Source organism: Ciconia boyciana, chromosome 8 (assembly GCF_034638445.1).
Source record: "Ciconia boyciana chromosome 8, ASM3463844v1, whole genome shotgun sequence".
In the NCBI taxonomy this organism is placed as follows: domain Eukaryota; kingdom Metazoa; phylum Chordata; class Aves; order Ciconiiformes; family Ciconiidae; genus Ciconia; species Ciconia boyciana.
The window spans coordinates 4445884-4465069 of NC_132941.1; the positions used below are offsets into that span (position 1 = coordinate 4445884).

Sequence of the window (19186 nt, forward strand, 5' to 3'; positions counted from 1 at the left end):
AGATAAGGTAGTAGTGTTCTTGGCTATATTTGAGGTAGAAAGCATGGAGAGCATTTAGGCTGACATTTGGGGAGTGGAGAAAGATGGGGAAAGAAAAAGAGGCTACTTAAAAACTTCATAGTTTCTAAAAGTAGCTCAAAATGTGTTGAGCTCAAATTCAGTGATGTTCAGTTATTTTTGAAGTATTGTTTGCTGTACTGTATGTGTATACTCAGATGACTAAGGCATATATGGACTTTACAGAATCCAGGTCGATGTAGCAAATTGTTACAAGAAACACAAAACAAACTCTCAAGATTAGTGGATCTTCCTCCACTGAAAAATCACCATTCCAGTAACTGCCTTCAATGCCATAAGGGTGGGAGTTACTGAGGCTCAGCTGCTGCCTCCCAGCTGACCTTCTGTGCTAACAGAAGTTGACTTAAGTAAACATGTTTAACCTCTGAGATGGGCTGTGCTAGGTGGTATATGGTTCATAAATGTATGTGGTTGCTTCTCCCAGTGCAGCTAATAACTTGTTCGGCTACAAGGGAACTTGACTGGTTTGGTAACTGCCAGCCCCCTACGTACTGGTTTTGGATTCTAATGGTTTTTGTATGTTGTATGGTTGGGGAGGTAAGAAAGGGTAAAATTAAAAAGTTTGTTGCTAAAATCAAAGATTAGAGACCTTTTCTTTGCTAGCAAATAAAGATAAACAATGGTGAGAAAAGCTGGGTCCTGGAAAGCATGACAAGGAAACTGAGAAAAGATTTTTAGATATATGTTTTTCTAACTACAGGAGTCCTGGTGATTCTTTCATAAGACTGCTTAGCAGTGCTTACTGTATCATATCCTGGACAGAGCAGGAGAATAGGCCAAGTTTGCTGCTTGGTCAAGAGCCAGCACAACCTATTAGAATCAAAGGTTGTTTGGGGCTTTAGCCAACTTAGGTCCAGAATACCACAATTATTTTGTATATACTGGGAATACTGCTGATGAAGACATTGCTTTGGGGTATAATTTCTTGGACTCAGTTTCTGTGAAGAGTGTGGCTTTAAGTCTTAGCACTTAGATAATTGCTTTATAAAGCAAGGGGCTCAATTCTGTGATTATTTTTTTTAATGACAGAACTCCCTTCAGGGGTTCGTTGAGGGTGACACTTAAATTTCTGTTTCACCTCCTCCCTTTGTCCTCCTCCCACCTCCATCTCACTGAAGCCTTGAATCTCTAGAGACTTAAAAATGGGCTGCTTGTATTCTCTCAGACATCCTTTTAAGTCCACCTGTGCAGGAAGGTTTGCAAGATCAGGGCTTCTTTCCAGCCTGTGCTAACACAATTGCATTTCAGTGGTGCCGAGCTGGGGAATGTGTCAGTAAAACTCCCATCCCTGAGCATGTTGATGGAGACTGGAGCATGTGGAGTCAGTGGAGCATGTGCAGCCGGACATGTGGCACAGGAGTGCGATTCAGACAGCGGAAATGCGACAACCCCCCGTAAGTCTTCAAATCATGCTGATTTCTTTTTGCATGTAGCACTTAGACAATCCTTGCTGCAAGAGTACAGGGAAGAAATGGGCAGCAGAGCTGTGCAGAGGACATGAGAGATTTCTTGTTCACAAGCAGCAAGGACCAGGTCAAAATCCTGGAGTGACTTGGAGCGAAGTATGTTCTGTGGAAGTGGCTTGAAGGGTTACCATTGGAAGTGGCCCATTGCAATGATTCAAACATAGATACAATTGAATTTAAAATGTGCCGTTTGGCAGAAAAAATAATGCTGTGTTTCCTCTCCAGCACTGCAGTGAATGAGGAGGGGTTGATCCGGATCTACAGACCAAACTGAGCCAATATGTCTTAGAGATCAGTTTTGCAGGGAGTGCTGGCTCTGGGCTTGGAAAGCGATAGAGTCGCTGACAGGGGTCATAGTGTCATATAGCTGCGTTGGTAAAGCACCTTGAGATATTCTGTACATCAAGATGTGCTGCATATGAAAAGAAACGTTTTCCCGCACACAGAGTGCAGTGGGTGCTGTTTAGCTCCTGCACAGCGACTACAAATAAGCCTATGCTTTCTGCTTGGGCTTGGATTTTTTTCTGATTCAGAAAGAAATGTAAGTGTTGTTATCTCCCATGTGCCATCCTTCATCCCTCAGGTCAATTGAGGCACATCTGGGAGTCTTTTCTTCTTATGGGAGGCCTGAACAGGATACCATGGTGGCCATTTAACTGACCACCCCTGTTTGTGTGCATTATGACTTCTGAGGTGAGTGAAGGTGCTCACAATCTTGCAAGCAGCCCTCCAAGTTGTGTATTTCTATTCATATTTTAAGGTTTTCTCCACAGACAAAGCACAGGAAACTTTTCTTTTTAAATAGGGGCTGAAATTCTGGCTAAATAACATAGTCACTTTGCAGACATGCCTAGATGATGGATAGGCACACACTGGCTGCTGCTGAGCTGTATTCATGTGAAAGGGATATTTTTGTTTATTCCTCTCCTTAAATAACGCTGAACTGCAATTGCATGTCCATAATGTCCAGTCTTGATTTTTACCAGCTCATTTTCCTGAACAAGGGACTGAGCTGGTTTCTTTGCTGTCAGCTACAAAAAGTCTCTTTAACCACAGTGCTGACCAAACCTAAATCCATTCATCATCATTCCTTAAATTACAGGAAATGCTTCCTCCAACATTGCACACTGATTTTAAAATTCTCTTGCTCGTATACATTCTTGGCTGGGGATACACACGTGATCTTCTTTTGCTTCAAATTCCTGGCATCAGCCCACTTCTGCAGCTGGTTTATTCACTGTCCAAAAATATTGGCTAAGGGATTTATCTTTTATTTTATATATATTTGGTCTTGGGATTTTTTTTTTAACTGGAATCTCTACTCCTGCCAGCTGACTTTTGAGCCTGTGGGACTATCAATGTTTTTAAACCAGTTGCTTCACTGTTTGATTTGGTTTTTCCTCTCTGTAATTTCTCTGAGGCATGCATTGCCTCCAAATGGTTGTAAGGCAGTGTGTCATGAGCCAGTTTGCACGTGCAGACTTTTGAGTTGTACTGCCTTGAGTTCTTGTCTAGGCTTTGGACTATTGTTGTACAGTGGGACTGAAGAGAAAACCACTGGCTTAAACAGAACATCAGAATGAGATCTCCACCCCTTCTCCAGTCCCCTCTTGTCATGTAAAAGGGTCACGGTAGTATAAAGGGGCTTTGATTTCTTCAGTTCCATTAGTGGGTGGATTCTCTTGGCATAAATACAGTGGAAGATGGCCGTGAAGTTGCCTACCAGGAGATCTCTCACAGTCACTGTTTCAGGCATGTGTCAGGGTGGACTTGAATTATGCTGTTTATTGGAAATCCCAGGCAATGCTAGAGCCCATAGTATATAGGGACTGGGGCCTGGGATTACAGGGATCTTTCCCTTCAGATTCTTTTGCAGAATCTGATAGAGATGATGCCCAAAGTCTTGGCATCAGCATTTGGAAAAGTGGAAGGGACACAAGGATGAAGCCACAAAAATGGAGTGAAGCAGGAAAAGAAAGGTATATGAACAAGTGCTAGGTAACCGTTTGTGGGAGACCAGAGAGAGTGACTGTCATTGTTTGTCTTCATCTTGCATGACGAAAACCCTCAGTATAATGTTTAAATGTGCCAAGAGACCTGTAATGCTGAAATACTATTACAGAGGTCAGTTAAATAAAAGATTACTGTCAGTAATTCTGCATTCCCTACCCAAACAGTAACAGAGCAGAACATAATCAGCATGGCAGAGCTGTCTTGTCCATTTCTCTGACTGCATGTCCATGTCTGTCTATCTGCTTGTTCCTCAACCCCTTGAATAGATGATGTACATTCTACTAGTGTTTTACTAGAGTTAGTCTAGCAGAAAGCAGCAGCATATAACCAAAGTATGATGCTGTTGGACAGCGGGGAGCTGAGGTGGGAAGGTCTTGTTGGGTATATTATTTTTTGTTGGATTACTGGGAGTAGAAGCATGCTCCAGATTATTTTGTGGCTGATGAGTGCATCCAACTCTTTAATTTTGGGAGAACCTCCATCAGGAGGAGGCAGTTCATTTTACTCCTTCATTAGAAAGGGAAGACAGGTCAGGCTGCTGAAGGGCCACGCAGAGTAGTTGCAAGCCAAAAGGCACTGCGTTCCTGCAGCTCCCACTGACTGGGAGCGGTGGGTGCTCAGGAAGTCTCTGTCTCCTAATGGATTTGGCTATTACTTTAGTATTGCCAGTGACCTTTATTACCAACAGTGAGAGCTGCTTGCTTCCAGTCTGCATTGGCAAACTCATAGAAAGTCCCTCACAAGTTAATGACGTCTTAAGATTAAAGCCAAAGCAACTGCTGATGAGCACAGTAAATAGTAGTCCTTCTATGTCTCCTGTTCCATGGCCATCAGCTTGATACCCTGCTCTTGAGAGAGCGCTCTGTTATTCTTTGGGTATTCTGACTGCTTTCTTTTCTGTTTTGTTTTTTTTTTTTTTCCTGTGCATGTACACACAAACATGCACAGAGTCACTTACGTTCAATGGCTACATCTCTTTTGCTGTAGCCAAAGAGGTGGTGCTGAAACCAAAGTTCGTGTATCTGATGTCTTCATGTGAGTGCAGGGTTCATGTGGGAAGAAGCCTGCGTCATGCTTCTAGTCATCTGGACTGAGAGTCTGTCTCATCCAGCCTAAGGCAGCAGACACAATCCTCCCAGAAGATTTCTGCATCAGTCTCAGCACATCTGCTGCCTTGCATGTGTCCGTGGCAGAAAAGAGGCGTTAGCAGTGTGAGCAGGCATTTGTTCAGGCTGTTCTTCTGGCAACTCTCTGTGATGTTACAGTGGCATCGGAGATCAGCATTTCCATTAAAAAAAACCCAAAACACTCTTTCTGGGGTTAATGGAGCTACTGTAAAAATTAGGTCTAGGCTGAAATCTGGCATAAAGCTCTTCTATGCAGAATCAAATGTTTCTCTTGCACCAAATGCTGAACTTATCAAGTCCAGCACAGCTAGGAAATCAAAGACACAGTCCTATAGCCAGCACATAAATTAACAGGGCAACTCTTGCTAGGACCACTGACACAAATAAATGATATACAATGAGGGCATTGGTTTCTAATTAGCTGAGCGATATAACCTGATGTTCATTGCTTTTCTGGGAGGGAGTGGGGAACAAGCTTTTGGGATGAACTGCCATACTGCTAGAAACTGGAATTTGTCTGGAGTTGTTTTTTTATAGCCATCTGTTAAAGAAAAGTAAGAACATGACTTTATCCGTCTTTGCTGATTGCAGCTAGGGAGATAGGTATGTGACAAATTCAGGAGAGTATCAGCAAGTAGCTAAAGAAATTATCTGTTAGGATGACTAAGTCTTTTGCTTACTTGGGTTTTTTGTTTGTGTTTTGTTTTGTTTTGCAAAGAAAATATAGGCTATTGTTGAGAGTTTGAGTTTTCCTTCTTCTCTGGGGAATCATAAATAAGAATAAATAGATTTTGCAGGTGCTTAATCCTGATGTTGGATTAGTGGCCTTTCCTGCATGTTCAAAAAACAAATGTGAAAAATGAAATGGTTTTCATGGATGGAGATTATCTGCTGCACAGATTTGTTTCTGGACACCCTACTTACGGTACAAGTTATAGCTACTTCTGTGTTATTTTCGTTTCAAACTGCTGAAGACAGAACCTTAGAGGACATGTGCTGAAGAGACATTTGCTGTGTCTCCATTGTTAAAGAGTGTTTGAGGCAGGGAGCAAAGCAAATGGTGGGAAGAGAAAGCTGAAACATTCCAGGTTGCCACCTCTGCCTTGGGTATTTGGTGTGATCCTGGGCACAGTAACGTCACCTTGGTGCCTCTAGGTTCCCCACTAAGAATAGAAATACTTAACTTTGGTATTTGTGATGGAACCACAAATTATCTTCTGAACTACCTGACTGTGCAAATATAAATAATACTTAGACTTTAGGTGTCATTCTCAGTGCGCCTTCCAAAGTCTAACCCTCACAAGTCACCATCAGTTAAGAAACTTGTCCCAAGTCACAGGAAAAGTTAGTCAGAGCTCAGGCCTGATGTCACAGCAGAACCCAAGGTTTGGGAGTGCCTTACTTCATGTCCTGTTCTGAAACTGCTGGTACACACACACACACAATTCTTTCCAGTCTTTCTCAGTCATTTGCCTGCTCCATCTGAAAATAGGTTAGGACAGGAATGAGTTGCCATTGAAGTTAAAGAAGAAATTTGGGTCAGCAGTGCAAAATTAGTCACATCCTTTGGTTCATGACCAGAACACAAACAGTTAAACACTCTGTATCTTCCAAGGTGGCTGCTTAGTGCCCACAGGTGAATAGCATTTTGGATTACCTCTTATCTGAGGTGTAGCAATATGTAGGCAGCTCCTATTTATTGATCTGTGTATGGGATACTACAAAAGAACATGCTTCTGAAGTACTCCAGAGCATCTGTTATGATAAGCCAATTATAGATCCAGAATGGAGTTAGAATTTTCTATCAATCAGAGCCACTGAGAGCAGGATTTGCCCTCCAACAAGGAACATCTGAGAGGAAGGATCCTTCCTGCCCTTTCAAGGGTTGCCTGGGTCAGGGAAAGTTAGGCAAAGGTGTGCCTGAGAGAAGCTGTGCTGTTCCTGCTGACCCTGGTTTGTCTTTCCCGTGGTAGCCCGGGGCCAGGCGGGAAGAACTGCCGGGGAGCCAGCGTGGAGCACACTGTGTGTGAGAACTTACCCTGCCCTAAAGGTGTGCCAAGCTTCAGGGACCAACAGTGCCAGGCCCATGACAGATACACCAACAAGAAGAAAAGCCTCCTGACAGCTGTCATCATTGATGGTAAGTTTTTTCATCTTCCTCTGCAATTCTCTGCTGTTCTTTCACTGCAGCTTCTCAACCCATCTTGATTTCATCTGCAAGACTCCCATTTGTTGGTGAGAAGGCTACAGTACGTTCCCCTTAGCTACAGCTGAAAGACAATTACAATTAGTTGTTCTTGGTGCTGCCCTGCTGTTCTTTTAGCCTTCTTAACAGAAGATAGAGAGCTGTCAGTTCTTTACTCATCTTTTTGTAATGCTGGGGGAGAAGTGCCTTAACTTGATTCCCAGTCTGAACAGGCAGGTATTTGGGAATGGGAGTTTAAACATTAGAAACTTCAAATTAATTTGGAACTGAAAAAAAGAAGGATTCCCTGGGACATTTTTGATGTGTGTCAATTCTGGGCATTTCAGCATGATTGCCTATCCTACTTACATTCCTTTAATGCTTCCATCTACTATTCAACCAGATGTTGGAGGGATATGAAAAAGGATTGTAATAATGTCCTTTCTGCAGGAGCAAACATCTTTTGCTGCACTCTGCTGAAAAACAGACAAGGCTAGTTTCATTTGGTCATTTTAAAGACATGCTTGAACAGGGGAGGGTGGTGTTGGAACTGATACCAGAAGACCAGACACTGGATAAGCCCTTTCCTGTGCTAGCACTGACAAATTAGGTCTGATGCCAGGACAAGCGTACAGACAGCATTTCAGTTCCCATAGCAGACTCTCCAAGAGTACAATTCCTTCAGATACCCCAGGAGACAGGCTGGTTTTGCTTGTTGTTCCCCTCTGCCCCCCTCCCTGAATAGTTCTGCTGGGTGAACGCACAATGCAGAGCTACTTCCCTGACTAATTTCAGTCACAGAAAACCCTTCCAGTTTTTTCCAGGGGTGAGCTGTTTCACTGCTTTCTCAATTTCCAATCAGGAACTATGGGTTGCTGAGGGTCCTGTAAATAGGAGGGAAAAGAAAAAAAAAAAAAAAGGATGATTCAGTGATCTTTTCTGATCAGTGCTGCCAGAAGTAGTAGCATATTGCAGTGAGAACTTAACTCAGCCACAGAAAGGGAATATGCCACTTTTTGGGCACCTGAAGACTGAACAAACTATTGCTAAAAGATAATAGCCAACATCGTTCCTGCTAGCAAAGCCTCACTCACCTGAGCCACGTTGCCCCAGTTTCCATGAATGCAAACTAGAAACCTCTCCTGCCCTGTTGCAGATCTCGCAGCTGCAGAAAGAGAGGCTGTCCAGAGGCGGTCAGACTAGCGATTTCCTGCACAAGCTGCTGTTTCAACAGCTTTCCCAGCTCTTCTATTCGCTCTGCAAGTGAAATAAAAATCCAGCCTCTGCGAATTTGCTTTGCATCAGACACAAGGCAGGGAGTTTGAACATCCACAAGATATGCCTGTAGTTCCTCTGTCAAGCCAGACAGATGGACAGAGGGCAGCTCAGCTTCACATCTCAGTGTCACTGTTTCTTGAAGCATGTTAGAGCACCCATGCAATGTTCTCCAGTACTTTTTTCAGCATATCGAAGCACCACACTCAGAGCATTTAAATAGACACAGATCCAAACCAACCTTTAGCTCATCTCCACTGTGCTTGAACTCTACTTAGATGTATTAGTGAGGTGGCAGCTGATTGCAGGTTTTTGATTGCACTGGAAACTTAAAGGCCTATGCCACTTAGCTTAAAATATTGGCAAACCTTCTCTCTTATGTCTGATGAGTGGAGGTACTTGACTATGCAGAACAAAACATGTTTCCATTTGAATGTCTATAGATTCTTCCTTGGATGAAGTCAGTGAGTAGCAGAGTCAGCTCCAAAGGAAAAACATTACATTGCCTAAATACCTGTTACTTAAACATATGGCAAATGCAGTCGGCAAACCCTGACATCTGCTGTATGCTGCCAGTTAATAATACAAATCTTTGAAAAAGCTTTTTTACTTAACTCCTTCTCTAGCTAAACACAATAGTAGCTTTTCCAAAGTGAGGTCTAAATATATATAATGATTGCCATTAGCATGGATGAAAAATGCATCTTTTCTCTACTGATGTATTTCAAACTAATTTGGGTTTTTTTTCTCTAGATATTCTAGCAGCATAGTTTGCTGACAGAGATGTTTGTAGGACTGCAAATACCAGTTTAAGGAAATAGTAGGTAATATGTATGCAAGAATGCTTTAAATTTATGTATACAACTGTTCTTACTGGCAAACTGATGCAAGAAGTCAGTCCATCAAGAATGGAAATGGACTGGAGAACTTGTTCTTCTTAAATCACTGGCCGTAGCCTGAATTTTGTCTGAAACGCTCACGCAGTGACTTGGTCATTCATATCAGGCTGCTGAATGTTGCCTCTAACAAACGTCTTCCGTTCACAAACAGATACATAGAAGTGTGCTGACTAAATGGTTTTCTGTGTCTAAAAAGACAAATCTCATCAATGTAACCCTTTGAATATTGCTATTTTAAAGTGGGAAAATGACAGGCCTAAATTGAAAGGCTCATGTTCCTTCAAAGATGAGAATAGCAACAGATACCTTTCCAAATCCATTCATGTGGAGATTGCATCACCATTGTCTCAAACACTTGTTTGTGCTGTTCCTAAAGGCAGTTGCTTTTGTATTTCTTTTTCCAGATAAGCCATGTGAGCTCTTCTGCTCTCCATTGGGGAAGGATTCCCCTGTGCTGGTGACAGACAGAGTCCTCGATGGTACTCCATGTGGGCCATACGAGACTGACCTCTGTGTACATGGCAAGTGCCAGGTGGAGTAACTTTCTCTTGTTTTATTTCTAGTGTTATGTGTAGTCTGGGGCAGCTGTGTATATCCTAGAAGAACAGGCATCCATGTGGGTGGCTGGGAGGCTGTCTCTGAGGTGAGAGGGCAACCCTATTTTATAAGACCCATCGCAAGCACTCCACAGCCCTGTGTCTTGGTCTGAGAATTATCATAAATGCCCGAGGTATGAGATTATTACTGAACAGCTGGGAATGTTCAGTGATCACATTTGCTTGTGTGTAGTCATCAAATGGCTTGGGTGGGAACGAACTTCTGTGAGGGGAGCAGATGGGAGTGGAAATCTGGCTTGCTTAACTGCTCCGTTTTGGCTATTAAAGGAATCACTGAAAAAAACACTGATGCTGCAAACTGGATTACGAATTGTCACTAACCTGTTACAAATGTTACACTGCCAGCATCATGATGCTTTTCAGGCCTACCTGGTTCCTGCCTAGAGATACTGAGGAAGCTTTTCAATACCAGTTGCTCCATGGCTCCTGCAGCTGCATGAGCCAGTAGCTTCCCCTGTGTGATTTTTGTTGACTGTATTACTATATAATGCCAAGGTGAGTTACTGTAGGGGCCCATCAAAACTGTCTGAAAGGCCTGTTTCCCTTGAAATAAGAAAAAAGTTCCCTTCCTCCCACAAACTAGGTTTTAAAGCTCCATGCAATAGAGAATATAGGTTTAAAGGAGCAGATCCTGCAGCCCAGAGCACAGCCCAAGCCAGTTTTCTTTTGCCTCTCATCTGTGTTGTCTTGCTTGAGTTACATAAAGAGCAAACCAGAGAGAATGTAGGGTAGGCTTCCTTCTGCTGTACTGCAGTGGGACAATCAATGTCCCCTTGGCTGTCCCTGGATGGACTGGCCAAACCCTGAACATGCTTGTTTCCTTCTGTCTCTGGTCAGACAAGTCAAGAATGGATATGAAGAGGACTCGGTTCAAGAGTCTTCAGATTTTATTCCCTTTTCCTGTTGTGAAGGTGTAATGGCCTAGAATCATTGCAAGGATGATTATTTCTCTCTAGCCAAATTACATATGGAACCAACATTAGGTGTGGGAGATCCTTGTAATACAACTCTTCATGGTTTGCTGGGCAGTGAGACAGTTTGTAACACAGCACATTGAATGCTTAGGGAGGCCACCTCTCAGCGCTGGTATTTCAGATTCCTTGAAAGTTTAGTGGAGTTGTGTAGACCCATACTAACTGGAGATTTAAGGTTTGGACAAGGGAAGGGAGAGAAGAAAATGTTTATTTAAAGATCATAAATTACAGGAAGTCATTCCGAATGGATGCTCCTAGCAATGTGTTGCAGTTGGATTCAACTCATTTGTCACAGTCACCATGACAGGGTAGACACTTAGTGGTTTTGCTCTCTCTTAATCATGTAGCATGTGTTCAAAGCTTGTTGCACACACATTAGTGATGTGAAAGACAGTTGAGCTGGCTACTGTAACCTTGCCAGTGCTGGATTCTTCCTGGCAGTTCTTTGTCTAAGTTTATCCTCATCTAGATTTGTATCCTATGCTAGGAGTTCCTGTTTTCAGTATTAACCAGGCTGTTGTATCCACCAGAACAGCTTTCTAGCATCACCCTTTACTTCCACTAACCTCACTGAAGATATGCTGGTTTGCCCTGGGGACACAAGGCATATCAAATTTGGCATTATTTCTGATTTCTGTGAGCAGTGATAAAGAACTACCAATTTTTATTGCTTTGAGCCTGCCAGGCAGGGAGATAGATGAACACGATATTCACCTGGGTATAAGAGAGGCTTTGGGGGCATAATGCAGCTTTAATAATAGCAATGCGACAAGATAAATGAAAAATCTTTGTCTGAATTGAATTTTGCACTGCTGCGGGAGACACTTCCCACTGTTTCCTGCCAAATGCTGCTGAAGAGGTGTGTTTAATTCAGTCCTTCTAATTTATTTAGATAAAGAATCTGAACAGCACGTTGCTGGGGAGCCAGCATGAGTTTGATTCTTTATATGCTCTTGAATACAAAGTGCTTTGCATAGAGCCAGGTTCATGGTGCATCCCAAGTTACTTAATTTTTCCCTGTTTTCAGCTGTATCTGAAAAAACTAAAAAATCCATTAATAACCTTTTATAGTAAGGCCAGCTGTGCACCTCCAGCTGTGTGCCATTGACCATTACACTGGGCTGGCCAGCTTTACTGCTCCAAACATTTGGATCAGCCACAAATGGTAAATCAGACATTATGGCAATGTGAGTTTTCTTCTCCCAGTGAGGAGCAGTAGCCAGCTCCCCTCCAAATGAAAGCCTTTATGAGCACAGAGCTTTGGAGGTACATCATGAAAAGCAAATTGCACTCTAAGTCGGGGGCAACTGCCTTTAACTGTGCAGAGAGGTGATGACAGCTGCAGAACATTCAGTCCATTTGCATCTGGCTGAGAGAAAATGCAAAATGATCAATTCAAGCCGAGCAGATTTGAAAGCCTTGTGAACTCATTTATGATACTCTTCTGCCTTATACGCAGTTTAGCACTGAGAATTGCCATATGTGACTGTGTACCCTATTTGCTGCAGATACTTGTCTAACTAGCTGCCTATTAAACCAATTTAATCGGCATATTTATTTAATTACTCTTCTCCTTATTTCTTTACCCAGTGTAGACAAAGCCTGGCAACAAGCATTGCAGGGGCCCTGGAGAAGAGAATAAGTGCTGAAATCAGAGGGTGGTATTACTGTTATTTATTTTCTTGTGTAATCCTTCTAGTTAAAAGCTCTCAAAGGCAGGAATGACACATTGCCAGTGTAACAGACAAATTAGCAGTAGCCATTGCCTGTGAACATCTAGTCCAGGGAATGCAATAGCTCTTTTCCCTTCAGCAGTAGATGCTCCTAAATGAAACTTGTGCATCGTTATTGCATGATGAATGAATGTAGATGAACGTGGCAAAGAAAAAAACTGTTCTTGCAAGGAGGGGGGGGGTTGAGAAGAGAAGCAGGAACAGATTCTTTGAAGCCTCAAAATACCCTAGCTGCATGTGGGCCCTAAGGGAGGAGAGTTTTCCTTCCATTGTACTTTGTGAACTTACTACAGATTCATTTTAAAGCCATAAGCTGAGCTCCAAACTAAACAGTGTGAATGAAGCCTTTTGGTGTCAGCCTCACTATCCCTGAAGCAAAATCATCATAAGCAGCACCATCCCTGTAGTTATCACTTACCCCTGAAGGCAGCTGGAGTGAGTACACTTGGTTAATACTTTGGTCATGCATACAAGCACCAGAGGGTAAAGTCAGGCCTAAATTTAGCATAGGGGTTCCTGTCACCTAGACTTTTTATAATCTTACTCCTTGTCTTTGAGACAAATCATAAGGTCTTCATTCAATTTTGTCCTGTCCTTGTTTATTAGAGTTGGTTTTGAGGCTGAACATTTCATTCCTGATAGTGATAGAAGTTTGCCAGAATGAGGACAAAATAAAAGCTATGTTTAAGAGATTCAGGAGTTGGTCTCAAAAATTGAAGAAGTGTTACAAAGTTACGCCTTTAGAAGAAACATTGTAGAGTAACGGCAAATGCTCTTACCCTTACCATCTTCTGAGTAAACTAGATGCCTTGTTCAATGTGTATATAGGTCTTTGACCTTTTCTTCTTGAAATGTGCATATCTTCTAGCAAGGAGAATTTCTTTTCTCCTGAGACTTTTCAGAGACAGAAAATCTGTAGCAGGCTGGAGAACAAGAGCAGTCTGATGCATCGGAGGAGGAGGGGGGTGAGTGCTCATCTAGGCTTTGCAGCCTCCCTCTCTTGCCTGCTTCTACAGTTTGCTTTCTCTAGCATGGACATTGCAGTCATGGTGAAGATGGGGTAGGACAGTAAAACCTGCCGCTCAGATTGCTTTTATCCTCTCATATTTCTCTTCAAGGGACAAGTGGCTTTTAGAGAGAGGAGTCCCTGAGGGTTTTGTTCTTCCTCAAGACTGTCTGGTGTATGTTTCATGAGTCAACATTCATGGAAGCAGTGCGCTTTCTAACCTCTCGTGGTTCTTCACTCTGTTTGTGCTGCTGATGTTAATAGAAAACTGCTGGCAGAAGCAGAGCTAAAAAAGGTGTCGGATGTCACACAGCAGTGGTGTGGGGAGAAGACAAGCTGCTCAGCTGATTGTTATGATGCACATGACTCTGTGCTGGCTTTTCTCAAAGGAGGATTAGTCTGAGACTCATGATAGCATGAGAACTTTCCAGTGGGGACTACAGATTGTACTTCAGGATGTAATCTAAGGTCTCTTTGAAAAGAGAGACCTCCTGTATAGTGGAACCAGACTAGAGATCAAGGGCAGTCTTTGCTGTGATTTAACAATTGAAGAGGTGAAGATATTTTGGCTCTATCTACAGTTTTCTCATGAATGTTTTGTCATGTCACATCTACTTCTAACTTGCTGGTGGATCCACAGTACGTTCAATGATGACAAGCCACACGTTAGGCTTTCCTGGCACAACAAAAATATTATAGAATGATTTTCTTCCAAAAGCGATTGTCATACAGTATGAAAGGGGAGCACAAATTTGAAAATGGACACATTTTCAAAAATAGTTTTTGCAAATTGGGTAGGCAGAGTGTCAGGAGAGGGTCACAGGTGGCAGAGAATCAACTGCAGTTGTCTACTGGACCTGTTGCTGGCAGACAGTTTTCTATGTACTCAGTACCCACTTTTTGCATTTGATTGATGCATGCAGTTCTAGCTTTGCCTCCTCACTTGAGTATTTTCCATGTATTATTCATATTCCTGCATTACAAACTGTGGTACAAGATGTTCCAGACTGGGTACCTTGTCTCCATACAACAACTTGGCTTAGCACTGTACTTTGATAAATTATTTAGTGTATGTGCACAAAATCCAGAAGAATTGTTTGAACTGCAGAAACCTGTTGTATAATTGCTACAGTCCCAGAAATTGAAAAACAGGCAATGTAATCTGAGGCCTAAAAAGAGTATCGGGGCTTTTGGTGAGTAAGGCAGAGTGACAAAAAACAAGACTTTGTTGATATTGTACTACTTTTTAGTGTACTTTACAGTGGGATGTGAAAAAAAAAAAAAAATTATGCTGTTTCCCCCTATTTTCCTTCTATGTTAACGCACGGAGAGCATAATAGTAGACAATTTATTGTGTTATCTACCTTGAAGGCTTTAGATTTTGCTTGTGGCTTGAGCAGCCAAGAATCGACTGGAAGGGAGGCTACAGATATATCGTATACTGATAAATATACATTATTTTCGAATCCAGAACTGACATGATAGATGCCTCTCTTAAAGAATAGGCACTTGATATAAAATCCTCTGGTATCTGCAGCCTGTTGGCATTTGTACAAACCAGAGGCAAGGTGGAATCGGGTCAGAGGTGTCAATTCAGATGAAGCTGGTTTGGAAGGATCAGAAATGGGTAGCTACAGAAAGTGACCAAAGAACAGAAGAAAAGGATGAGATGGGATGGGAAAAGGTTTTGTATTATTTGCATGTTCTCTCTGTCCTGGTTTCAGCTGAGATAGAGTTAACTTTCTTCCTAGTAGCTGGTATAGTGCTGTGGCTTGGATTTAGTACGAGAATAATGTTGATAACACACTGATGTTTTAATTGTTGCTAAGTAGTGCTCATACTAAATCAAGGACTTTTCAGCTTCCCATGCTCTGCCAGGTGCACAAGAAGCTGGGAGGGGGCACAGCCAGGACAGCTGACCTAACTGGCCAAAGTGCTATTCCATACCATATGGTGTCATGCTCAGTATATAAACTGGGCGGAGTTGGCCAGGGGGCAGCGATCGCCACTCCGAGACTGGTTGGGCATCGGTCAGCAGGTGGCGAGTGGTTGCATCACTTGTTTTTCCTGGGTTTTGTTCCTCTCTCTCTCTCTTTTGTTGTTTTCCTTTTCACTACAAATTATTATTACTATTATCATTATTACTATTATTTTATTTCAATTATTAAACTGTTCTTATTTCAACCCATGAGTTTTCTTACTTTTTCCCTTCCAATTCTCTCCCCCATCCCACCGGGGGGGGAAGTGAGTGAGCGGCTGTGTGGTGCTTAGTTGCCAGTTGGGGTTAAACCATGACAGCTCATATAGCCTGCTCTGCTGCCGGAACACAGGAATTTTGAACCTTCAAGCTCTATATGTGAAAAAGTGGTTATCAAGAATAATTGTATCATCTAGCATCCCCACGAACTGCTAAGGTATCTAAACACAAAGTCAATGGGCAAGTGTAATTGCATATCTAATGCAGATAAGATAATGCTAATTTAAAATAGGCAGTGCATATCTCCTGTTCCAGCAGAGTTGCTCTGATTCGGATAAAATCTGAAGGCTTGGGAAATGACAGGAGGATATTTGCTGAACTAACTTCTGCATGGACTCCAATCTATCACACTCCATCCATCTGTTGTGGAACAGAAATAGAACTTACAGATGAACTGCTTGATTAGGGATTTAGGCTCACCCTCCTGTACAAATCCTGACAGACACCCATAATCCTCCACAAGGGCAGTCATGTTTAAAACAAAGAAATAAGAATTCTCTTACCCTCAGATCTGAATGTCAGTTACTCACATATGTACATTCCTGTTTCATGTGGTCCATCCCTGGAGGTATCAATGGACACTGGCTATTATGGACAAAAAATTGGCAGTGTAGATGAATCTGTCATAACCAGCATGCTCTGTACATGATTAATTTGTAAAATGGCACATGTTGCATCAATATTTATATTTGATCCATTGAGACAGCTAGTTAGTTCAGCATATGGGAAGCATTACAGTTTTGTGAGCCTACAATGTCATTTCTTACACAGGGTGGGTGTATATAACAAAAATAATTGTGTTTATGTAGCAAAACATACTCACGCAGGCTGTATCAATTGAGCTTTTGCACAGCCATTGAAAATACAAATAAAAATATCATTAAAAAATATCCAAGCAATGCAGAAAATAGTTCACACAGAAGAATCCAAATGATGTGTATTCGGAAGAGAAGACAAGTTTTCCTATGCTGGAGCCAGCAATGACTGAAGCTGGAAATACCACCCAACAAGCAGTAGTTTCAGATGTTTAATTATAAAAATGAGAAGAAGGGGGAGGGAGAGAAGGAAGGGTGGACTGAGATATCAGCTCAGAGAGAATGAATTTCAGGCCTTTGGCTCGGCAAACATGCAGTTACCTGCCAATTTAAAGGGCAATGGATAGTTCCAAAACATGGTGTCAGAGTAGGAGACTGCCTTGGTTGAAGATCATTAAGAAACTTGTGGATATAGTTGTGACTGTGCATGCTGAGGACTTGAAGCCCCAAAAGACTATCTTTAAGTTTCTTGCCAGCACTCCCATGTTTTAATATGGGCAAGGGACTGGCTTTGGTTAAAATCTGCTTCCTCTTTGTCCAATTGATGCTGTTAATAGCAGTACTGCAGCACTGCAGGCTTTCAACAGCTAGTACAGGCAGGAGGTGGAACTCCTGGGTGGTGTCAACATCAGTCCCTTTGCCAAAGTTATGGATATCAGTGTCCAAGTCCATGTTGGATGGTACAGGAAAGCTCCAAGAGTCCAAGAACAGGGCTGACAGTGGCAAATGCTCCCACAGACTACTAAACAGATGGTGGTTACACCAGGCTGGCTTTTTACTTTTTATTATTCCTTCTGAACACAGACGAGCTCCAAGTGCCCTGCTTACTCCTTAATGGATCATCTTGGTAAGAATACAAAACTGCTTCCCTTCTCACCAGTCCATTCAAGACTGGTGGAACTGCCAGTATCCAGCTATTGCTGGATGGACTGGTCCATGGACTCAGTCTGCTCAGCTGCAGGATAACTCTTGGGTCAGAAAACACACAGGATGTTATTTGCAAGGTCTTTCTTTCCTCAGAGGGTAAAGCTTCCCCTTTCTGCTTCTTAACTTAAAAAAATCACCTTACCTTGGTCAGTATGCTGGACTGTACAGGAAGCAGCACAAAACAAGTTAGAGATGGTAAAGATCAAATAACTCCCTTGAACTATTTGGGTTTTAAGGGATTGTTTCTGCACTATGAAAACTTGACTTTTGGGCAGTGAAACTTGGGATTTTCTTTTGTGTACAGTTAATTAAGCCTTCACTTTTTTGAAAGCTTTCTGCAGGTTGAGAACAGCTCTAGCTATTTTAACGATTGATAGTATAATAGATACAGCATACAGCATAATGTCAGTGAGAAGTTGATGGCGTACAGACTCGATAGGTCTTCCCCCCGGTCTGGTGGGGCTCAGGCGTAAGCCTCTGGCTCCCAGTGCTGGAATCTCAGGGGCTTTCTCACCTTGGAGAAAGCTGGACATATATCTCAATTAACAGTCCAAGGGCTGCTGGCAGATAGGGTGATGCTCACTATGTTTTGCTTCCTTGCTCTTCCAGCCCTATCTCTTCCCTTTTGCACTTGTTTTAAGAGTGGCAGTATTTTCAATGTGGCGAGTTTTCAAAGGATCTGAGTGACCGAGGTGGTCACTGTAATGTGTTTCTAAATGACTTCGCAGCTTTTGGAATCTATTGTCAAACCTTAACAAAAGCTGTTTCATTATGTACTGTTATTAAATACACTTTTACTTTGGAAATGATTGGAAGGCCTGGGGAGGGGGAAATGGGCTCTAATGTTTAAGTAGACAAGAGTAAAGTGCTTCCAAGGTATTTTTCCCCCATAAAGTAGCAAGAACACACCAATGTTCATCTTGAAGCCAAGAAAGAAAACTGTTTTATTCTCTTAAAGATTTTCCTTTGTAAGAAGCCATTTCCTAGCCCAAATCTGATGGGGGCTTTAATCCTCAAGCCCTGGATTGAAGGGAAGGTCTGCCCTGTGGATGGGAGGGATGGTGCCGTTGAAGGGAAAGCTGCAAGGGCCATTCCCAGTTCCTCCACTCACAGGGAATTAGGGTGAAGATGAAAGGTAAAAAGCAGCAAAGGTTTTGGGAGGTATATTTGTGGATTCAGTGGGTGCTCTTTCCATGCCTTCAGAGAGGGTCTCTCAAGTCGAAGTGTGTCAGTGACCTAGTAAATGTGGGAGGAAATGGCTTGTCTTGAACCCCAGTGTCAGAAGAGGGGGGACTTCTTCTTTGGGAGGCTTTGCTGGCTTGCACCGGTTTACATTATCTGCGAAACTACAGCGTAAATGCAAAGCATGTGATTGCTAACTCCCCATTCTTTGCCTGCCCCCGTTGTAGTCCTACAGACTCCTCATGTAGCACTGGGAATAAGTGTGGTTCAACACTCATTATATTCCCTTTATTCATTTGTGTGCTCACATAGTGCTAATAACAATGCAGTACAATGAAAGATAGCACTAGTCTTAAATTAAATGCAGCTTTTCCAGTATCTCAGCAGGGTGGCAGGCAGGCATATATTTCCAGCTGCCTTTCAGCAACGCCATTAATAAATCATATTTATTTTCCTGGAAGGAGAACTGCTGGGACATCCTTCTGTTTTGGGGGCAGAATCACATTCAGTATCCCAAAATTATTTGTTGGACATGGGTGTGAAGTTTAGACTTGAGAATTGCAACTGCCAGGAACTCCATGGTCTTCTTCCTACCTTCCTTTAACTCCCACTTATACAGGTTTTTTCCTGTC

The 19186-nt window shown here is 42.4% G+C and overlaps 1 protein-coding gene across 3 annotated transcripts in view; it reads left to right on the plus strand.

Annotated features, from left to right (window-relative positions):
* ADAMTS17 (ADAM metallopeptidase with thrombospondin type 1 motif 17) overlaps nt 1-19186 on the plus strand; it is a 201402-nt gene that overhangs the window by 115669 nt on the left and 66547 nt on the right. For 2 of the 3 annotated variants that reach the window (XM_072870584.1, XM_072870586.1), the window contains exons 12-14: nt 1327-1472; nt 6658-6824; nt 9448-9575. In XM_072870584.1, coding sequence (XP_072726685.1) covers nt 1327-1472; nt 6658-6824; nt 9448-9575 — 441 coding nt within the window. The remainder of the gene's footprint in view (nt 1-1326; nt 1473-6657; nt 6825-9447; nt 9576-19186) is intronic. The other variant, XM_072870587.1, reaches the window with a different exon arrangement.